Consider the following 15498-nt stretch of genomic DNA (forward strand, 5'->3'; position numbering starts at 1 on the left):
GGTTTAAGAGTACAGTTGGATGAGTACGCAATCTTATTACCCCATCACAATCTGATACAGGGATTTTGCGTCACCCCAGAAAGTTCCCTCAGGTTCCTGGTGTTGGCAAAGGGCAGTTCCCTCCCTTCACCCAAACCTCCTGCAACCATTGTCTGGTTTTTGTCTCTACTGGGAAATTTGCCTACTTATGATATAAAACAACATTCTTGTTTAAGGTGAAAATACAATTTTATTTATTTTTTTAAATTAAAAAAATTTTTCAATGTTTACTTATTCTTAGAGCACGAACAGGGGAGGGGCAGAGAGAGGGAGACACAATCTGAAGCAGGCTCCAGACTCTGAGCTGCCAGCACAGAGCCTGACATGGGGATCGAACTCAGGAGCTGTGAGATCATGATCTGAGCTGAAGTCAGATGCTCAACCAGCTGAGCCACCCAGGAACCCTGAGGTGACAATACAATTGTAAAGTATGTCTGGTTTAGATGGTCTGTGGCACCGAAAGCAATTATCGGCCTCTGTTCACTCACTCATTTCCCCCTCTCCTGCTTTTTCCTGTCTTCTTTCACCCAGTGCTGGTGCTCAGGTGGGCCAATAGAAAGGTGAGGAAGGCCTCAGAGCATTTGCCAACCACAGTCATTCATCTGGCTTTAAAGTATTGTGGATTTAGAGGCTTTCTTTTAAATGAAAGGTAACATATTAAGGACTTTGCCACATCTTTTCATTGATCTCCGGGGAGGCAGGGCAAGGCCTTGGTGGAAGGCAAATTTTGACCTGCGGGTCAGTGCTGCGGACAGGTGCCTGGCTGAGTTACAGCGGGAGAAAGACAGGGATGGAGGGATGCGTAGGTGCTTGGGAGGGTGTGGAGGTCTGACACACTTGTGCTAAGGGAAGACCCTTGTCAGCAACTGGAATTGCCAGTTTCCTGGGGAGGGTGAAGGCGTCCTGGGGCGGATGCTAAGGACCAAATGCATGGCATCGGGAGCAGTGCCCCACAACTGCGAGATGGGAACTACAGCGGAACAAGGGGGTAACATCCCTACTCCCCCTCCCCCCCCCCCCGCCCCCCACAGCTGCTGGGGGAAGGAGAACTCCCTCCCAGGCAACCTGATTCCCCGGGGCCTGAATATTGAGCACCAGAGCAAGACCAAGACGAGACCCTTGTGCTTCTTGGAGTTCACAGACCAGTGAGAGGACTGGAGATGTCAGATGGTGGGTGCCATGAATAAGGAAAACAAACGCTGGGATGGAGAATGTGTGGTCAGGGCAGGCCTCAGTGAGTCAGGCCTGGATGGAGGGACGGAGCATTCCGGGCAGAAGAACAGGGCTTGCAAAGTCCCGGAGGCAGGAACAAGCCCTGCTGTTGCAGAAAAGCTGCTGCAGAAAAGCTGCCTTGTGCGGCCAGAGCAAAGACAGCGAGGGCCCGGTGGGGATGGTGGGCTTGGGGCGGGAGAAGTGGGCGGGGGGTGGCCATATGGGGCATTTTAGGCTGCGGGCTTGGATTTTAGGAGAGGTGGGCCACCGTCCAAGGGTTTTGAGAACGGACGTCCGTGGACAGCGGAGACCGCGGGACCCCCGGAGAGTGCGGTTTGCGCTAGCCGGAGGGAGGCGGGGCCGGAAAGAGCCGCGGCGGACCCCGCCCCCGGGGCTGGAGCCCGTGACGTCCCGCCTCCGGCCCCGCCCGCGCAGCCCGGAGCCCGCGCGCCTGCGGTCGGAGGTTGGCGGTGTTCGCGTCCATGGCAGCTACGCTGCTCGCCCGGGCCTGCGGCCCCAGCCTCCGAGGTGAGTGCGCTCCCGCTCCGCTCACCGGGGCAGCGGCCCGGGCCGGCCGGGCTCTCCCCGGCAACGGCGGGAGGGCGGGCGGCGCCCCCTTCGGGAGCGCGCGCGGCCTTCGCCCTAGTTGGGCCGCTGCCGGCGCCTGCGCGGCCCCGGCTCCTGTTCCGACCCCCGCCTGCCGCCCGGCTCTCGCAGTCGTATCAGCGCCCCGAGCGTCATTTCCCCGCCCCCTCATGTCCGGGGCGCGTCCCTCCTCCCGAGCCAGGCCTGGGATTGAACCCTGACCCTGGGACTTTGACCTTGGACGAGACGCTCGGCCCGTTCTCCTCTTCTGGCGGGCGCGTGGGTAAAATGGTCCCGCCAATGTGTTACTGTTCTCAGGGAGTTGTTACAGGGTTGAATCAGACACAGCCTGTGTAACACACTCAGTTCAGCGCTTGGCATATGGTGCCCAGTGGATGTTAGGTCTTCACACTGCGCTTCACACTGCACCTTTCCCAGCTTCTTTCTCTCCCTGTAGCAGCAGTGACACACGTGGCCAGGGCTTCCTTTGCCTGGCCAGAGACCCAGCTCACCCTGCAGGACTGCAATAAGGGGACCCCCCACCCCCTCCATTGAGGTCTGTCTCTGTCAGGCCCTGTGCTGAGTGCTGCAGTCAGGATCTCTTTACCCCTTCCACCCCCAGGAGCTAAGTACTGTTGGCCTCCACATTTTCTGGGAACTGAGACCCAGTGAAGTTAAGATCCTTGCCTGAGGACACAAAGCTGTCTTATTATTACCAGTAGTGTCCTAATGGGATAGTTGTGTGCAAAGTGTTTAGTAAGTGGAGAAAGCATTCCGTTGGTGTGCATTTCTGAACAGCAGCACTATTGACATGTTGGGCCGATGATTCTTTTATTTTGTACTTTTTAAAAAAATTTTAGAGATAGGGAGTGAATGTGAGCTGAGGAGGGGGGTGGAGGGAGAGACAAACTTTTTATTTTCCTATTAAAAATTTTTTTTTAATGTTTATTTTGAGAGAGTGGGGGAGGGGCAGACACAGAGCCCGATGTGGGACTCTATCTCAGGAACTGTGAGATCATGACCTGAGCTGAAATCAAGAGTCCAATGCTTAACTGACTGAGCCAATCAGGTGCCCTGAGAGACAGAATCTTTTTTTTTTTTTTTTTTTTTTTTTGAGAGACAGTCTTAAGCAGGCTCTACACTCAGCGTGGAGCTGGCCGCAGAACTCGATCCCACAACCCTAGGATCATGACCTGAGCCAAAATCAAGAGTCAGATGCTCAACCGACTGAGCCACCCAGACATCCCTGGGCAGATAATCCTTTGTTGTGGGACCTGTCCTGTACATTGTAGGTAGGGTGTTAGTACCCCTGGCCCCTACCCAGTTCATAGCGATAGCATTTCGCTCTTCAGGTGTAACAACCAGAATTGTTTCCAGACGTTGCCAGATGTCCTTTGGGACATTCCTGGTGGAGGCCCACCAAGTCATTGGTTTGTGATGGTGATGATGATGCAATCCCTTTCCACCAACACCTGTTCTTGCCGGCAGCTCTGCGTCCTTGGGACTGGCGTCAGTTGCATACTATCTACCAGTCTGTGGAACTTCCCGAGATGCACCAGATGCTGCGTCAGACGTGCCGGGAATTTGCCGAGAAGGAGCTGGTTCCCATTGCCGCCCAGGTGGACAAGGAGCATCGCTTCCCGACAGCCCAGGTGAGAGTTCCAACCTCAGCAGCCCCTGATGGTGGTCTGCCAGCTCCTCCTGGATGTGTGGGGACAGTGACAGCCAGAGGCACCGAGACTCCCAAGCCAGGAACCCTGGGACCCAGAAAATGTTCTGGAGGTTTCCTTCGTTCAGCACGAGGCCTGGATTTAACTTCTGGAACAACAGTAATAATGGTGCGTGGTCGGCATGCTCACTGTGTGCCAGGCCTTGTGCCTATAGTAAGAGTTAACGCTTGCAGGGTGCTCGGCACGGCTCTGAGGTGTGCCAGCCCATCTGCGTCTCACCGTAGCCCTGTGAGGTGAGGGTACTGGTATCATACATCCGGTTGTGCGGTTGGTGAACCCAGAGGGACTCAAGGGTTCAATAATGGGCCCCAGGTCACGGAGCTCGGGAGTTGCACAACTAGGGCTGGGACCCAGCTCTTCGCCAGACCCGGAGCTCTCAGTGCGAGTGCTCTTTCCCTTGATGTCGGCGCATCTGTAATTTCACGTTTAAGATGTTCCTGCCGTAGGGGCGCCTGGGTGACTCAGGAGGTTAAGCGTCCAACCCTTGATTTCAGCTCAGGTCGTGATCTCACGGTTTGTGAGATCAAGCCCCACTTCGGGCTCTGCGCTGACAGCAAGGGCCCTGCTTGGGATTCTGTCTCCCTCTCTCTGCCCTACCCCCCCGCCTCCAGTAAATAAACTTTTAAAAAAAAAGCTGTTCCTGCTGTATTCCCGGGCCTGGCAAGCCATGTGGCACATGGTATAAATATCCAATAGCTATTTGTTCAGTAAATAACTTGTAAAAGAGGAAACCTTTCTGGCCTCTTCTCTTGGCCTGTTTTTTTCACTCTTAAGGAGTTCAAGAGTTGTCATCCATGTCTTCTGGGCTCTGGGGCCACTTTTCCAGCTTAGAAAATACTGTGCTGATAACAGCATATTGGGCACTGTGCTTAGAACCATGGCAGTCCCTGGGGAGCTCCAGGTATAGTAGAACCTGGCATTCTGGGCACTGGCATCAGGGGGATAACTTTTGAGTTGTTGAGTACTTCATGTGCACCTTCTTAGTCTAGTCCTGAGGACGTCCTCACCTGCAAGTCTAATCTCCATTTTGCTTCTTAGAATGCTTACAAGGATTAAGTGGGGTAATGCCTGTCAAATTCTGGTGCCTCCTGGCCCTTGGGAAATGGTAGCTATTATTAATACCATTACGTTGAGAAATTTGAGGCAGAGGTAAAGTGATTTTCCAGGGTTACTGATCTGTGGTGCTAGACTTCATATTCCAAGTCCGGCTGGCTCCAAACCCTTCTCCATCCACACTATCCACGTGGTTGTTCCAGAAGCCCCGCTGGCAGGCAGGGAAGCCCCCTTCTAGTTGGGAATATTCCCGTCAAAGGTCTAAGCTGCCCTTCTGCCCTCTGTACCCACATGCCCTGCTCTCAGTAACCTTATCTGGCAGTTTCCCTTCATCTTTCAGTACCGTTAATGGAGCTGTAAACAAACGCCATCTCTCTGCAGACAGAGGATGGGAGTGAGCGGATGACCATTGACAAGCAGGAAGAGCTCAGAGGCGCTCTCCCCAGAGCGGTTATGTGAGCGTGGCTGTGTGCTGGGGCTTTTCCTACCAAAAGACAGTCAGCTTGATTTACTTTTCCTATCCTATTCCTACATTCCCTCAAATTCTTACTAATATTACAGACAGATTTGCTCCGGGCAAGAAAGCTGGCAATAGAAACAGACTTTTTGACAAGCTCCTCTGAACTAATCCTCTGGCTTTATAGTCTCCTCCCTGCTTCCTGGTGCTGGGTATTTTTCAAGCTAACCCTCCGGAATAGGGGCAGACACAGGTATGGAGGGAGGAGACCATGGGCGCAGGCAGCCTCCTTCCCTCTGGCAGGTGGGGGCAGCTCGTCAGGATCTGCCGAATGCACGGCCATGGCTCAGAGTCGCGATGGCATCTGTATTTGGGTCTGTGTTGGTCAGGGTGTTTTCATGTCTGTGATGTCATCAAATTGTCCCGAGTCCTGCTGTTATTATCCCCTTCTCATAGATGACAAAGGAGCCGTTGTTTGAATTGCCTGGGGTTGTAGAGCTAGGAAGGAGTTGTGCTAAATCTTCGGATTTTGCCACCACCCTGCTTGTCTTGGTGGCTGATGGGATTATGGAGGTTAATCGGTACTGGCCTCCCTTGGCCACAGATTGAGGAGGCCTGCTGGGTTTTTGCTTCCTCCCTCTCTGTGTTTTGGGGAGTGGGGGGGTGGTGCTCATCTCCCAGTTGCAGCAGGAAGGCCAGGGCTTAAGCGGGCAGAGGGAACAGAGCTCTAGCCACACAGAGGATATGGTGGGTTGCGGAATTCAAGATAATAATCCCACTAGTGTTTCCAGATAAAATAGACATAGGAGCAGGAATAACTATCATTTAGGGGTTACCGTATTCTAGGTGCTTATGCCTTACATCTTCAGCACAACACTCTGGGGGTAGTTACTTAAATTATCTTCGGTTTTTAGATGAAAACGGAAGCCACGGGTTAAGCTTCTTGCTTCCCAGTCACACATATAGAGTCAGTAGGAGTCTATAGACTCCTGAGCCCGGCCTGGCCTATAGTAGATGCTTAGTTAATGATTTCTAATATTTTTTCACCACCGCCCAGAAATGTGGGTTTATGGGGGAAGGGTCAAGGGGAGAAGAATTGGGGGAGGCAGACCAACTATTAGGTGGAAGGCTGGTGCCAATTTCTGGTTACTTGGCTGGTTTGGGAACCTAAGTTCAACTTCATTCTTCCTGGGTCCAAACCAAAAAAAAAGAAAGAAGAAGAAAAAAAGGTGTAAATATAAACTTACAATGTTATTTTGTCATAAAGGGAAGCAAGAAATAAAATGGTGTTTCAACTGATTTTGGACTCACCAAACTTTATGTGTAGAAAACTGAGCCCGGGCGCCTGGCTGGCTCAGTCAGGAGAGCATGCGACTCTTGATCTCAGGGTCACGAGTTCAAGCCCCCTGTTGGGTGTGGAGCATACAAAACAAAACAAAACTGAGCCCCATTTCTTCTTCACTCAGTGACTGTTTATTGAATAACTTTAAAGACCAGGTGCAACACCTCGTCTTTTTCATGCCCTGGCAGGTGATGGTGCTACGCTGACCTGGTTAGCCACATAGAAGCCTCTAGGGCCCTACCCCATTTTCTTCTTCCTCATAGCCACCGACTCTTGTTAATTCCACCCTGGAAATGTGTCCTGATTGCCGCCTCCCATGTGTCTCAAGCAAACTTCATCGGTCTGTGTTCGGGAGCATCCCGTTCATAACCCATGATCCTGGTTGTGCCCAGCACATCGCCGGGCGTATGTCTTCCAGCACGGATGTTGCAGGCAGCGAGCTCCCATTTGTGTTTGCACGTCCCCGTGCACACAACACCTTGCTCTCAGTGAGTGCTCGACCTTTAGCAGATGGTCGCCCAGCTGTCAGGTAGCCCCGAATGTCCTTGCTGCATCAGCTCGGAGCACCCACGAGCCGACAGCGGACACTAGAGGCGGTGGCCAACGGGGCCTCTTTCCCTCGAATACGCAGCCAATCTCCAACAGGCTGGGAGATTTGATTCTTCTAAGGGGATTAGTTTGGGCTCTAGGGAGCACACACATACTTAGGATCCATTTGATTTGTAAAAATGTGAGCTCTAGAGGCGACTTGAGGCATTGACTTTATATGAAGTACCTGCTCAGCGTCTCCCAAACCCAAGGCAGGCGGTGCCGAAGGCTCGTTCTGTCGCAACCTGGAAAGGGGTGTTACTCTTTCTCGCGTCTTGGGAGTTTGGAGACCAGTAGGCTTGGCCTTGTCGGGGCTGGTGCCTCTCTTTGGGTTGCAGGTCTGGCTCCCAGACACAAGAGACCGAGGGTGGCCATATGAGTAGCTCCAGGAGGTTCCCCTTGGGGCGACTCTGAAGCCCAGGCCCCTCTGCTGGTAGCCGGTGGCCATCCACGCACTTAGATCGGAAACGATTTCTACCACTGGACACGTGTTCTTTATGTTTCTGCTGCTTTCCATCTTGGCCCTGCTTTCTTTCTCTTTTTGGTGATACTGCGTGTTCTTTCCACGGCCCCGCTGGTTCTTTCCCTCGATGCCGGTCTCTTTTCCAGGACACATTTGGGTGATTGCACCTCGAGGCCATTACTGCTTCCACCTCCGTGTTGTTCCTAGAACATTCCTGCCTCTGGCCGTATCCTTTTGCCAGAGTTCTCACGATCTGCTTCAGAATAGAAAGGTTGGAAAGGGCAGCCCCAGGCCCCAGGCATCCCTGATGAAACTGGGGGAACCTGGCTGTGTGCAGGCTCTGGGCCTGGCGTGGGTGAGTGCCTGCCCTCAAGCATGTTGGGGCTGGAGGTTTTTCAAGCAGACACTGATGGCAGGAGGTGGGGGAGGAGGGGACATGGGTGAGACTCTCAAGAGGAATGGACCGGTCAGGGGTGCAGTGATCTCCTACAGTGACAGCTGCCTGGATAGCCAGTGCGAGGCGCTGCGGAGGGGAGAGTGCCCGGAACTCTGGCTTCCTTGTAGCGTAGACTTGGCTTGATTCCTTGTGTCCTGGAACCCCACCTGGGATTTGGGTTTCCTTTTTGTTTCCGGGGACGAGGTGGAGTTGTGGGACGTTGGACTAATCCGACCTTTCTTCCGGGCCGAACCCGGAAGGGCTGTGGCATGAGGAGGAGGTTGGGTGGCACTGGTAGGTAGCGTGGGGCAGTTTTGCCGGTAGGCCAGAGAGAGCCTTCCAGCGGGGTGCCCTTCTAGGCCCGCGCATGCGTCCTGGAGGCCTGCGTGTTTCCGGCACCTGGTGGAGTGTGGCCCGGACTCCTGACCCGGCACCACATGCCTTTAACAAAATGCCGTTTCTCCCCCTGGCATGGGTGAGTTGGCTACCTTCAGGTGTGGGTCTGATGGTTTCTGCTTGGAGGCCACGTTCGTGCTGGCACAGCGTCCTGTGAGGCCCCACATGGGTTCAGATACAGCGCCACGTAGGTCACTCTGCCTTGCACAACCCCCCCCCCCCCCCCGCCGGGTGCTTCCCACCTGCTGAAGCGATACAGCATCTCGGAGCAGGCCGCCACCCCCCTCTGACGGCAGGTGTGCGGTCAGCACAGAACATTTGTCTTTTCAGCGGTTCTCGAAATGACACATCCCTGGCGCCTCTGGGTACTTTATCACCGTCTGTTAGTTTCCTCTTGCTGGTGTCCACAGACTAGCGGCTTGAAACGACACCACGTTATTATCTGACAGCTCCTGGAGATCAAAAAACCTGATGTGGGACCCGCTGGGCTGAGAGCCGCATGCTGGCCGGGCGCTTCCTTCTGGCGGCTCCAGAGAAGGGGCCATCTCCTTGCCTCCACGGCTCCACAGCGTCTAGCACACGGAGGCCACCTGCACTCCCAGCTCATGACCCCCTCCAGGCGGCGCTCGGGTCCCTCTGACGTCTGCTTCCGTTGTCCCCTCTCGTTCTCCGACCCTCCTGTCTCCCTCTTTCCCTTGTAAGGACCCTGGAGATGACATTGGGTCCCCCTGGGTAATCCAGGGTAACCCCCATCTCACCAGCCTTAATCCCACCTGCAGAGCCTCCCACCCATCTCGCCCCCCTGTGGCTGCAGAGCTTCATTGCAGTTGCGGCTCTGCAGCTCACTGCCTTTCGGCAGACACTTGCGGTCTTTCTGGAGTGGCGGAGGGGAGTGAGGTCACCCCAGGTGTGGAGTCTTACAGGAGAGTCTCCCCGGGAGCGGTTCAAGGCAGAATCTGGTAAGAGATTCATAGAGGGGCGCACAGATCGTTATGGAAGTGCCCCTCCTCCCATCCATTCTTGTCCGGATGCCAACTTGTCAGCTACTTAATGATAGTAAGTGCCATTCACTGATCAGCTTGTGCCTGGCACTGGGCTCAGCATTTTATATATATTGTCTCAGTCCTCAAACAGTTCTGTGACGAAGATCCTATTTGCAGAGGAAGTGTAACAATTTTATAATCATGGAAATAATATTATAGAAAAGTGAGAAGATATTGTGAACATTCTTATGTTTGCTTCTTTTAAGTTAAAATAACGTAAGAACACGGTTACAAGAATCTAGTGACATAGAGGGGCTCATGGAAAGCAACGGTGCCCTTCTCCTCCCCCCACCCCTGCTGCTCCCCACAGTCACTTGGTTTTATTTGCTTCTTTTTGAAGCTCGGTAGGTTGTGTGTGGTCCCCGTTGGGCAGAAGGAAAGCAGGCTGACGGAGGGGAGGCAGTTCGTCCCAGGTCAGAGGGGTGGAGCTGGGTGGTGTGCTGAGCTGGTTATGGCCCTGGGGTCACGGCCCGGGGTGCAGTCCAGCTGCACTGCCTCCGGGCTCTGGCCCCGAGCAGGTTGCTTCATGTGTCTGAGCTCTGGAAAGACTCAGATGCAGAGCTGGGCACGTAGTAGTCACTTGATGGTTGACCATTACTAGTATTGTTCTGCATCAGAAATTCCAAACTCTTACCACTTATTCGCTCTTTCACGGGCACTGGGAATAGCACAGTGGGCAGACAGCAGTCTCTGCCGTCAAGGTCAGGGAGAAGGATCGTAACCGAAACCAGCGGAGTAATAGGGGTGAACCTGCACCCGCCTAAGCACCGCATCGGAAAGGCGGAGATTCTGGGAGGGCACGCAGTTAGAGGGCGGAGACGGCAGCTGGAAGAAGCGAGGCTCGAGCTGAGGTCTGAAAGGAAGGAGGCCGCAACAACTCATTTGCAAATGATCGGAAACAGCATGCGCAAAGACCCTGTGGTGGGGCGGCAGAGTATGTGCGTGGGGCTGAGAAGGTCAGTATGACACTACGCTGCCCTGCTCCTTACCTTGGAGGCCCCTGAAGGCTTCCTGTACCTTCTGCCTGCTCGCTGGCTGTGGCTGCAGACACAGAGGTGAGCCAGTGTGGAGTGTGGGGGCACAACAGCTTCAGTCCACGGTGCTGTCATGCAGACCTCAGCTGAGGCTGGGTCTTCAGTGTCTGGATTCGGGCATCATGGGGTGGGTGGATGGGGCCACATGGCCTGTTTCTGCAGACACCGGCTCGGGAGCCAAGGGGTGCCCTCCCGACGGCCCTTGCCATGACAGCCTTCCTTGGGGCCAGGTGAAGAAGATGGGCAAGCTCGGGCTTCTGGCCATGGATGTGCCCGAGGAGCTAAATGGTGCCGGCCTTGATTACCTGGCCTATGCCATTGCCGTGGAGGAGATCAGTCGGGGCTGTGCCTCTACAGGAGTCATCATGAGTGTCAACAACGTGAGTTCCCTCTCCTGGGTCCCTGGGACACACAGGTGGCGGGGAGGCTCCCGTGGGCAGGTGGGCACTCTGGCTATGTGTCCAGGCACCCTGGGCACAGCCAGGCCTTGGTGCCCAGCCCCCAACCTCCTCTGGGCTTGGTCCTTTCAGGTAGGGCCCTGGAGAGAACAGGTCTTGGGGTGGGGTCCACAGGCAGGCAGGTGGCCTCTGACCGCCTCCCCGCGCCCACCCCCTCCAGTCCCTCTACTTGGGGCCTCTCCTGAAGTTCGGCTCCAAGGAGCAGAAGCAGCTGTGGATTACCCCTTTTACTGGTGGTGACAAAATTGGCTGCTTTGCACTCAGTGAACCAGGTACCACGGTGGGACAGTGGTCGGCCCCCATCCCCTCACCTCAGGGTCAGAGTGACGGACTTGGGTTGGAGCTGGGTTGTCCCCCCAGGGCAGAGGCAGGAGGGGGGCCCGTGAGAGGCGAGGGCACAGGTCTTCCGTGCGGGCCACCTGGGAGCGACCAAGGAGCACGCAGTCACCTCAGCTGAGCCGGTGAGGGATGCCTGGCTCTGGGGTCCCTTCGGGGTGAAGACGCCCTGCTGTGCCACCCCCCTCCCCTCCTGGACTAGTCTCCGAGGACTCTGGGAGCTGGTGTGACCTGGGAGCTTTCTGTTAGGAGCCAGAACCCTGATTCTTTGGAGGCCAGGTGGCAGGGGCTTCGTGCTCACAAGCTGGGGGGCAGAGCCCGGGTCCCCTGCTTGCTGGTGGCAGCGCCCTTTGCGGGGTGGAGGCAGTGGATTCTGAGTCTGTGCGTGGGACAGGGAATGGCAGCGACGCAGGAGCCGCCTCCACCACCGCCCGAGCAGAGGGCGACTCGTGGGTCCTGAACGGCACCAAGGCCTGGATCACCAACGCGTGGGAGGCCTCCGCCACCGTGGTCTTTGCCAGCACAGACAGATCCTTGTACAACAAGGTGGGGACCCCAGAGGGAGGGTCGATGAGACCTCCGGGATGCAGACCTTTTGCAGTTTCTTCACCCGAATCCCCTCGGCTCCGTGGAGCTGTTCTGCTCTTGGCCACCTTGGGGCTGCCCCTTCCCCTCTCTGGCCGGTTGTTGGCCTGAGGGTGGAGTCTGCACCTGGTCCCCAGAGAGGCCAGCAGAGGGCGTCCCGGCCTGAGATCTGAGGGAGGGAAGGGGCTGCTCGGTGTCTGGTCGGGGATCAAGGGGTGTGGCCTGGGCCAGCCCCTGAGAACCTCGCTGGGTATGCCTCGTAGGGCATCAGTGCCTTCTTGGTTCCCATGCCGACGCCTGGGCTCACGCTGGGGAAGAAGGAAGACAAGCTGGGCATCCGGGCCTCATCCACGGCCAACCTCATCTTTGAGGACTGTCGCATCCCCAAGGACAACCTGCTGGGGGAGCTGGGGATGGGCTTCAAGATAGCCATGGTGAGCCCGGCAGTGGGGGCAGGGGCTCTGGGGCCCCGCTGGCCAGCCACTGACCGGGGCCTTCCCCACAGCAAACCCTGGACATGGGGCGCATTGGCATTGCCGCCCAGGCCCTGGGCATCGCCCAGGCCGCCCTCGATTGTGCCGTGAACTATGCCGAGAATCGCAAGGCCTTCGGGGCCCCCCTCACCAAGCTCCAGAGCATCCAGGTAACGAGTGGAGCCTAGCCTGGATGCCGGAGGGAGGGCAGCCCGGCCTTTCCTCTCCGGCTCCCAGGTGAGCTTTTACCTGCTTGCAGGCTCTCCCTCCTCCTCCCTCTTGTCCTGGGAGGGAGGGGTGGGGGGTGGGGCGGCCACTGACTGAGGCGGGGCTGGGTTCTTGCAGTTCAAGCTGGCGGACATGGCCCTGGCCCTGGAGAGTGCCCGGCTGCTGACCTGGCGTGCTGCCATGTTGAAGGCTAACAAGAAGCCTTTTACCAAGGTGCCTGTGGCAAGGGGGCCCCTGGGCATGGCCCAGAGCTTTGGTGTGCCGAGGGAGAAGTCCGGGTGGGGCCCCGCTTCCTTGGGCCTCGTAGGCTTACTGCTTCAAGGGGAGGCTCCCCAGGCCCGGCGTTGCTGAAGGGCCATGAGCTGGGGGCTCCTCCCCAAAGTAGTTTCTGACCCCACCGTCCCCTGTGCTTAGGAAGCAGCAATGGCCAAGCTGGCTGCGTCGGAGGCTGCAACTGCCATCAGCCACCAGGTGAGTGTCCTGGGTGCATGAAGAGGTGCCTGGGTGTGAGGTCCCTAGGACTGAGTAGCTGAAAGTGGGCCGGTTACCCCTCCCTCGCCGGTCCCTTACTGTGGCCGATACCGCCCCTGACACGGCCTTTTCCCTCCCGATCCCCTGCTTTCCCCCGCAGGCCATCCAGATCCTGGGTGGCATGGGCTACGTGACAGAGATGCCGGCTGAACGGCACTACCGTGACGCGCGCATCACTGAGATTTATGAAGGCACCAGCGAGATCCAGAGGCTGGTGATCGCTGGGCACCTGCTCAAGAGCTACCGGAGCTGAGCCCCCACTCAGGTGCCAGGCTGACCTGAGGCCCGAGGGGAAGGGGGCGGGAGCCATGAGGCCTTAGCCCTGGCTCCCATCAGGGATGCTGGGGGGGGAGGGGGTGGACAGGCGGAGGGCGTGCCTGCCCTCTGCTGTGGACTCACCTGTTGCCCTCACTCTGCCCGCCCCAGACCAGACTGCCTGGGGGTTAAGTCTGGGAGAAAGGAAAGGTGAGGGGCGGTGGCCAGCATCGGAGGACACCCATCTTCAGCTCGGTTCTTTGGCTCTGCTTCCTTTTCACAACCGTGCCTTGTTTTCTTTATCTGAGTGGACCTGGCCTCCTGGCGGCTGAGTTACCACCATGGGGCCCCCATTTCCTTTCTCAGGTGGGACAGGCTCTTGGCAGTGTCTGCTCCTCTCCCTGAGGTCAGGAGTCAGGGGGAGGAGTGGGCTGGGGGCCAGGCTCTTGGCAGTGTCTGCTCCTCTCCCTGAGGTCAGGAGTCAGGGGGAGGAGTGGGCTGGGGGCCAGAATGACCGGGCCTCATTGTAGCACAAGTCGTGTTCTCCTCGGGGTTCCCAGGGACGTCTCGGGAAGGCTGTGTGGCTGGGTGACTGTGGGGGACCTGGCGCCCCATAACCCTGTACTTTGTGTGGGAAGGGCTCCGAATCACTCTTCGGGACAATTGAGTGTGGAAACTAATAAAGAATACCTGTGCTCTGGTCCTCACGTCCTTGTCTGGGTGCTGCTGGGGAGATGGCCCGCTGGTGGCTTCTGCTGCCCCCTGTGAGTATGAGTGTGTGTGCGCGTGTGTAAGGCTGACTGCAGGGGCGGCCGTCTGCACGGGAGAGCTCCGGGACCAGGCAGGGTTGACTCAGTTAAGGGAAGATGCAGGGCTGGGGTGAGGGGCTAGGACTGTGGCCGCCAGGTAGGGAGGGCAGGTCAGGGCCTCTGGGCCCATACTTGGGCCCAGCCCCCAAGCAGGGGGAAGGAGGGTGCCTGATGGGTGGGGAGGGGACCAGGGACTGGGCAAAGCTCAACAGGCCTACAAGCCCGGCTGTGGAAGGGGGCGGGGGCCTCAGCAGCGTCCTTTGCTCAGGGTGGCCGTGCTGGAGCTGCCGGTGACGGGCCTGGTGTCCCCAGCTTTGAACGACTGCCGCCCAACGTGATGAGGCTGCGGCAAGAAAAACGGAACAGAGACAGATTTCAGAGGAGCCGGGGTCGGCCCTCCCCGTGAGGCCTCTGGAGGGAACTGGAGGCGGAGCCGTGACCCATCTGGAGCCCCCATCGCGTGGGCGCCGACCGGCCCGGACCCTCTTGGTGGCGGAAGCTGCCGGGAGCCTGTCGCCCTATCCCCGGGCCCTTCCTTTGCTCCCACGCGAGGGGCTGGCTGGGTGCGCCGCCCCCTGCGGGTCCTGGAGGTCAGGTCAGCTCTGCGTGGCGGAGCGGGGCGCACGCGCTGTGGGGCGGGGCCGCAGGTGTGCGGGCGTCCTGCTACCGAGCCGCACCTGTGGCCGCATGCGTCTTCCCCGCACGCTCTCTAGGTCAGGCTGCGGCCCCGGGCGGGCAGGCGGCAGGCAGACGGAGGACATCTGGGTGATCTGCGCCCCCTCCTGCTCCAGGTGAGCGCCCAGGGGCTTGGGTCCTAGCTCACACCCTCTTTGGGGCTCCCAGATCTGCCCCTGTCGCCGCCCTGGGCTCAGGTGCGAGCCTGAGGTGGGGGGTGCGGGTGGGAGTCGGGGCTTCTCCCCAGCAGCCGTCAAGTTAGACCTACCCCAACCGAAGCAGATGAAGGTCTGTCACTCCCGAGACACCGACCCCACGAACAGCTGGGAAGGGGTGTTCCTATGGCTCCGTGACCCCTTCAGCCAGATGGCACTGGCTCCTGGCCCAGCTGAAGGATGAGGGAACGGGCAGGTGGTTCATGTTGTCTGGGCCATTATTCTAGGTAGGGTGGGGGATGGGGGGTGAGGGAGTTTAATGACGTTGAGGCCCAGAGGGGAACAGAGGGAGCCCAGACTGAGCCTTAGCCCCGGGCAGGGGTAGTCCAGCTGGAACCCAGCTCTCCTCAGGACTCCGGCCCCTCCTGGTTTGGCTTTAGGCCCACCTGCCCCACCTGCTCAAAAGCGTGTGGGTCTTGAAGGGCCGACGGGCCTCGGGCTGGAGCCGCAGACACTGCTACTGAGTCAAAGGGCTGCACGCCAGGGGATGGGCCTGTTTCCAAGTCCCAGGTGGGTATCTGCTTCTCAGAACCGTCTGGGCCTTTCTGGGAAGAC

The 15498-nt window shown here is 57.5% G+C and overlaps 1 protein-coding gene across 2 annotated transcripts; it reads left to right on the forward strand.

Annotated features, from left to right (window-relative positions):
* The first annotated feature begins 1644 nt into the window (after window positions 1–1644).
* On the forward strand, window positions 1645–13947 carry ACADS (acyl-CoA dehydrogenase short chain). 2 transcript variants are annotated; one of them, XR_008422146.1, is made up of 11 exons: window positions 1645–1779; window positions 3325–3488; window positions 10609–10758; window positions 10997–11108; window positions 11567–11718; window positions 12021–12191; window positions 12263–12400; window positions 12576–12671; window positions 12873–12929; window positions 13090–13650; window positions 13718–13947. XR_008422146.1 is itself a non-coding variant. In XM_019467246.2 (10 exons), the coding sequence occupies exons 1-10, from the start codon at window positions 1734–1736 to the stop codon at window positions 13240–13242; spliced, it is 1239 nt and encodes a 412-aa protein (XP_019322791.2). In that variant the 5' UTR covers window positions 1645–1733; the 3' UTR covers window positions 13243–13947. The 2 variants fall into 2 exon arrangements, 1 of the variants encoding a protein (XP_019322791.2); XM_019467246.2 differs by having other exon boundaries at window positions 13090–13947.
* The last annotated feature ends 1551 nt before the right edge of the window (window positions 13948–15498 follow it).

Source organism: Panthera pardus, unplaced genomic scaffold, assembly GCF_024362965.1.
Source record: "Panthera pardus isolate Hobbes unplaced genomic scaffold, ASM2436296v1 HiC_scaffold_15, whole genome shotgun sequence".
Classification (NCBI taxonomy): Eukaryota; Metazoa; Chordata; class Mammalia; order Carnivora; family Felidae; genus Panthera; species Panthera pardus.

What these genes read in the sequence shown, in the direction of transcription:
- ACADS (XM_019467246.2), top strand. Translation starts at nt 1,734, where the DNA reads ATGGCAGCTACGCTGCTCGCCCGGGCCTGCGGCCCCAGCCTCCGAG. An exon ending in TCATCATGAGTGTCAACAAC is followed by an intron (nt 10,759 to 10,996) that starts GTGAGTTCCCTC and finishes CACCCCCTCCAG; the next exon opens with TCCCTCTACTTGGGGCCTCT. An exon ending in ACAGATCCTTGTACAACAAG is followed by an intron (nt 11,719 to 12,020) that starts GTGGGGACCCCA and finishes TATGCCTCGTAG; the next exon opens with GGCATCAGTGCCTTCTTGGT.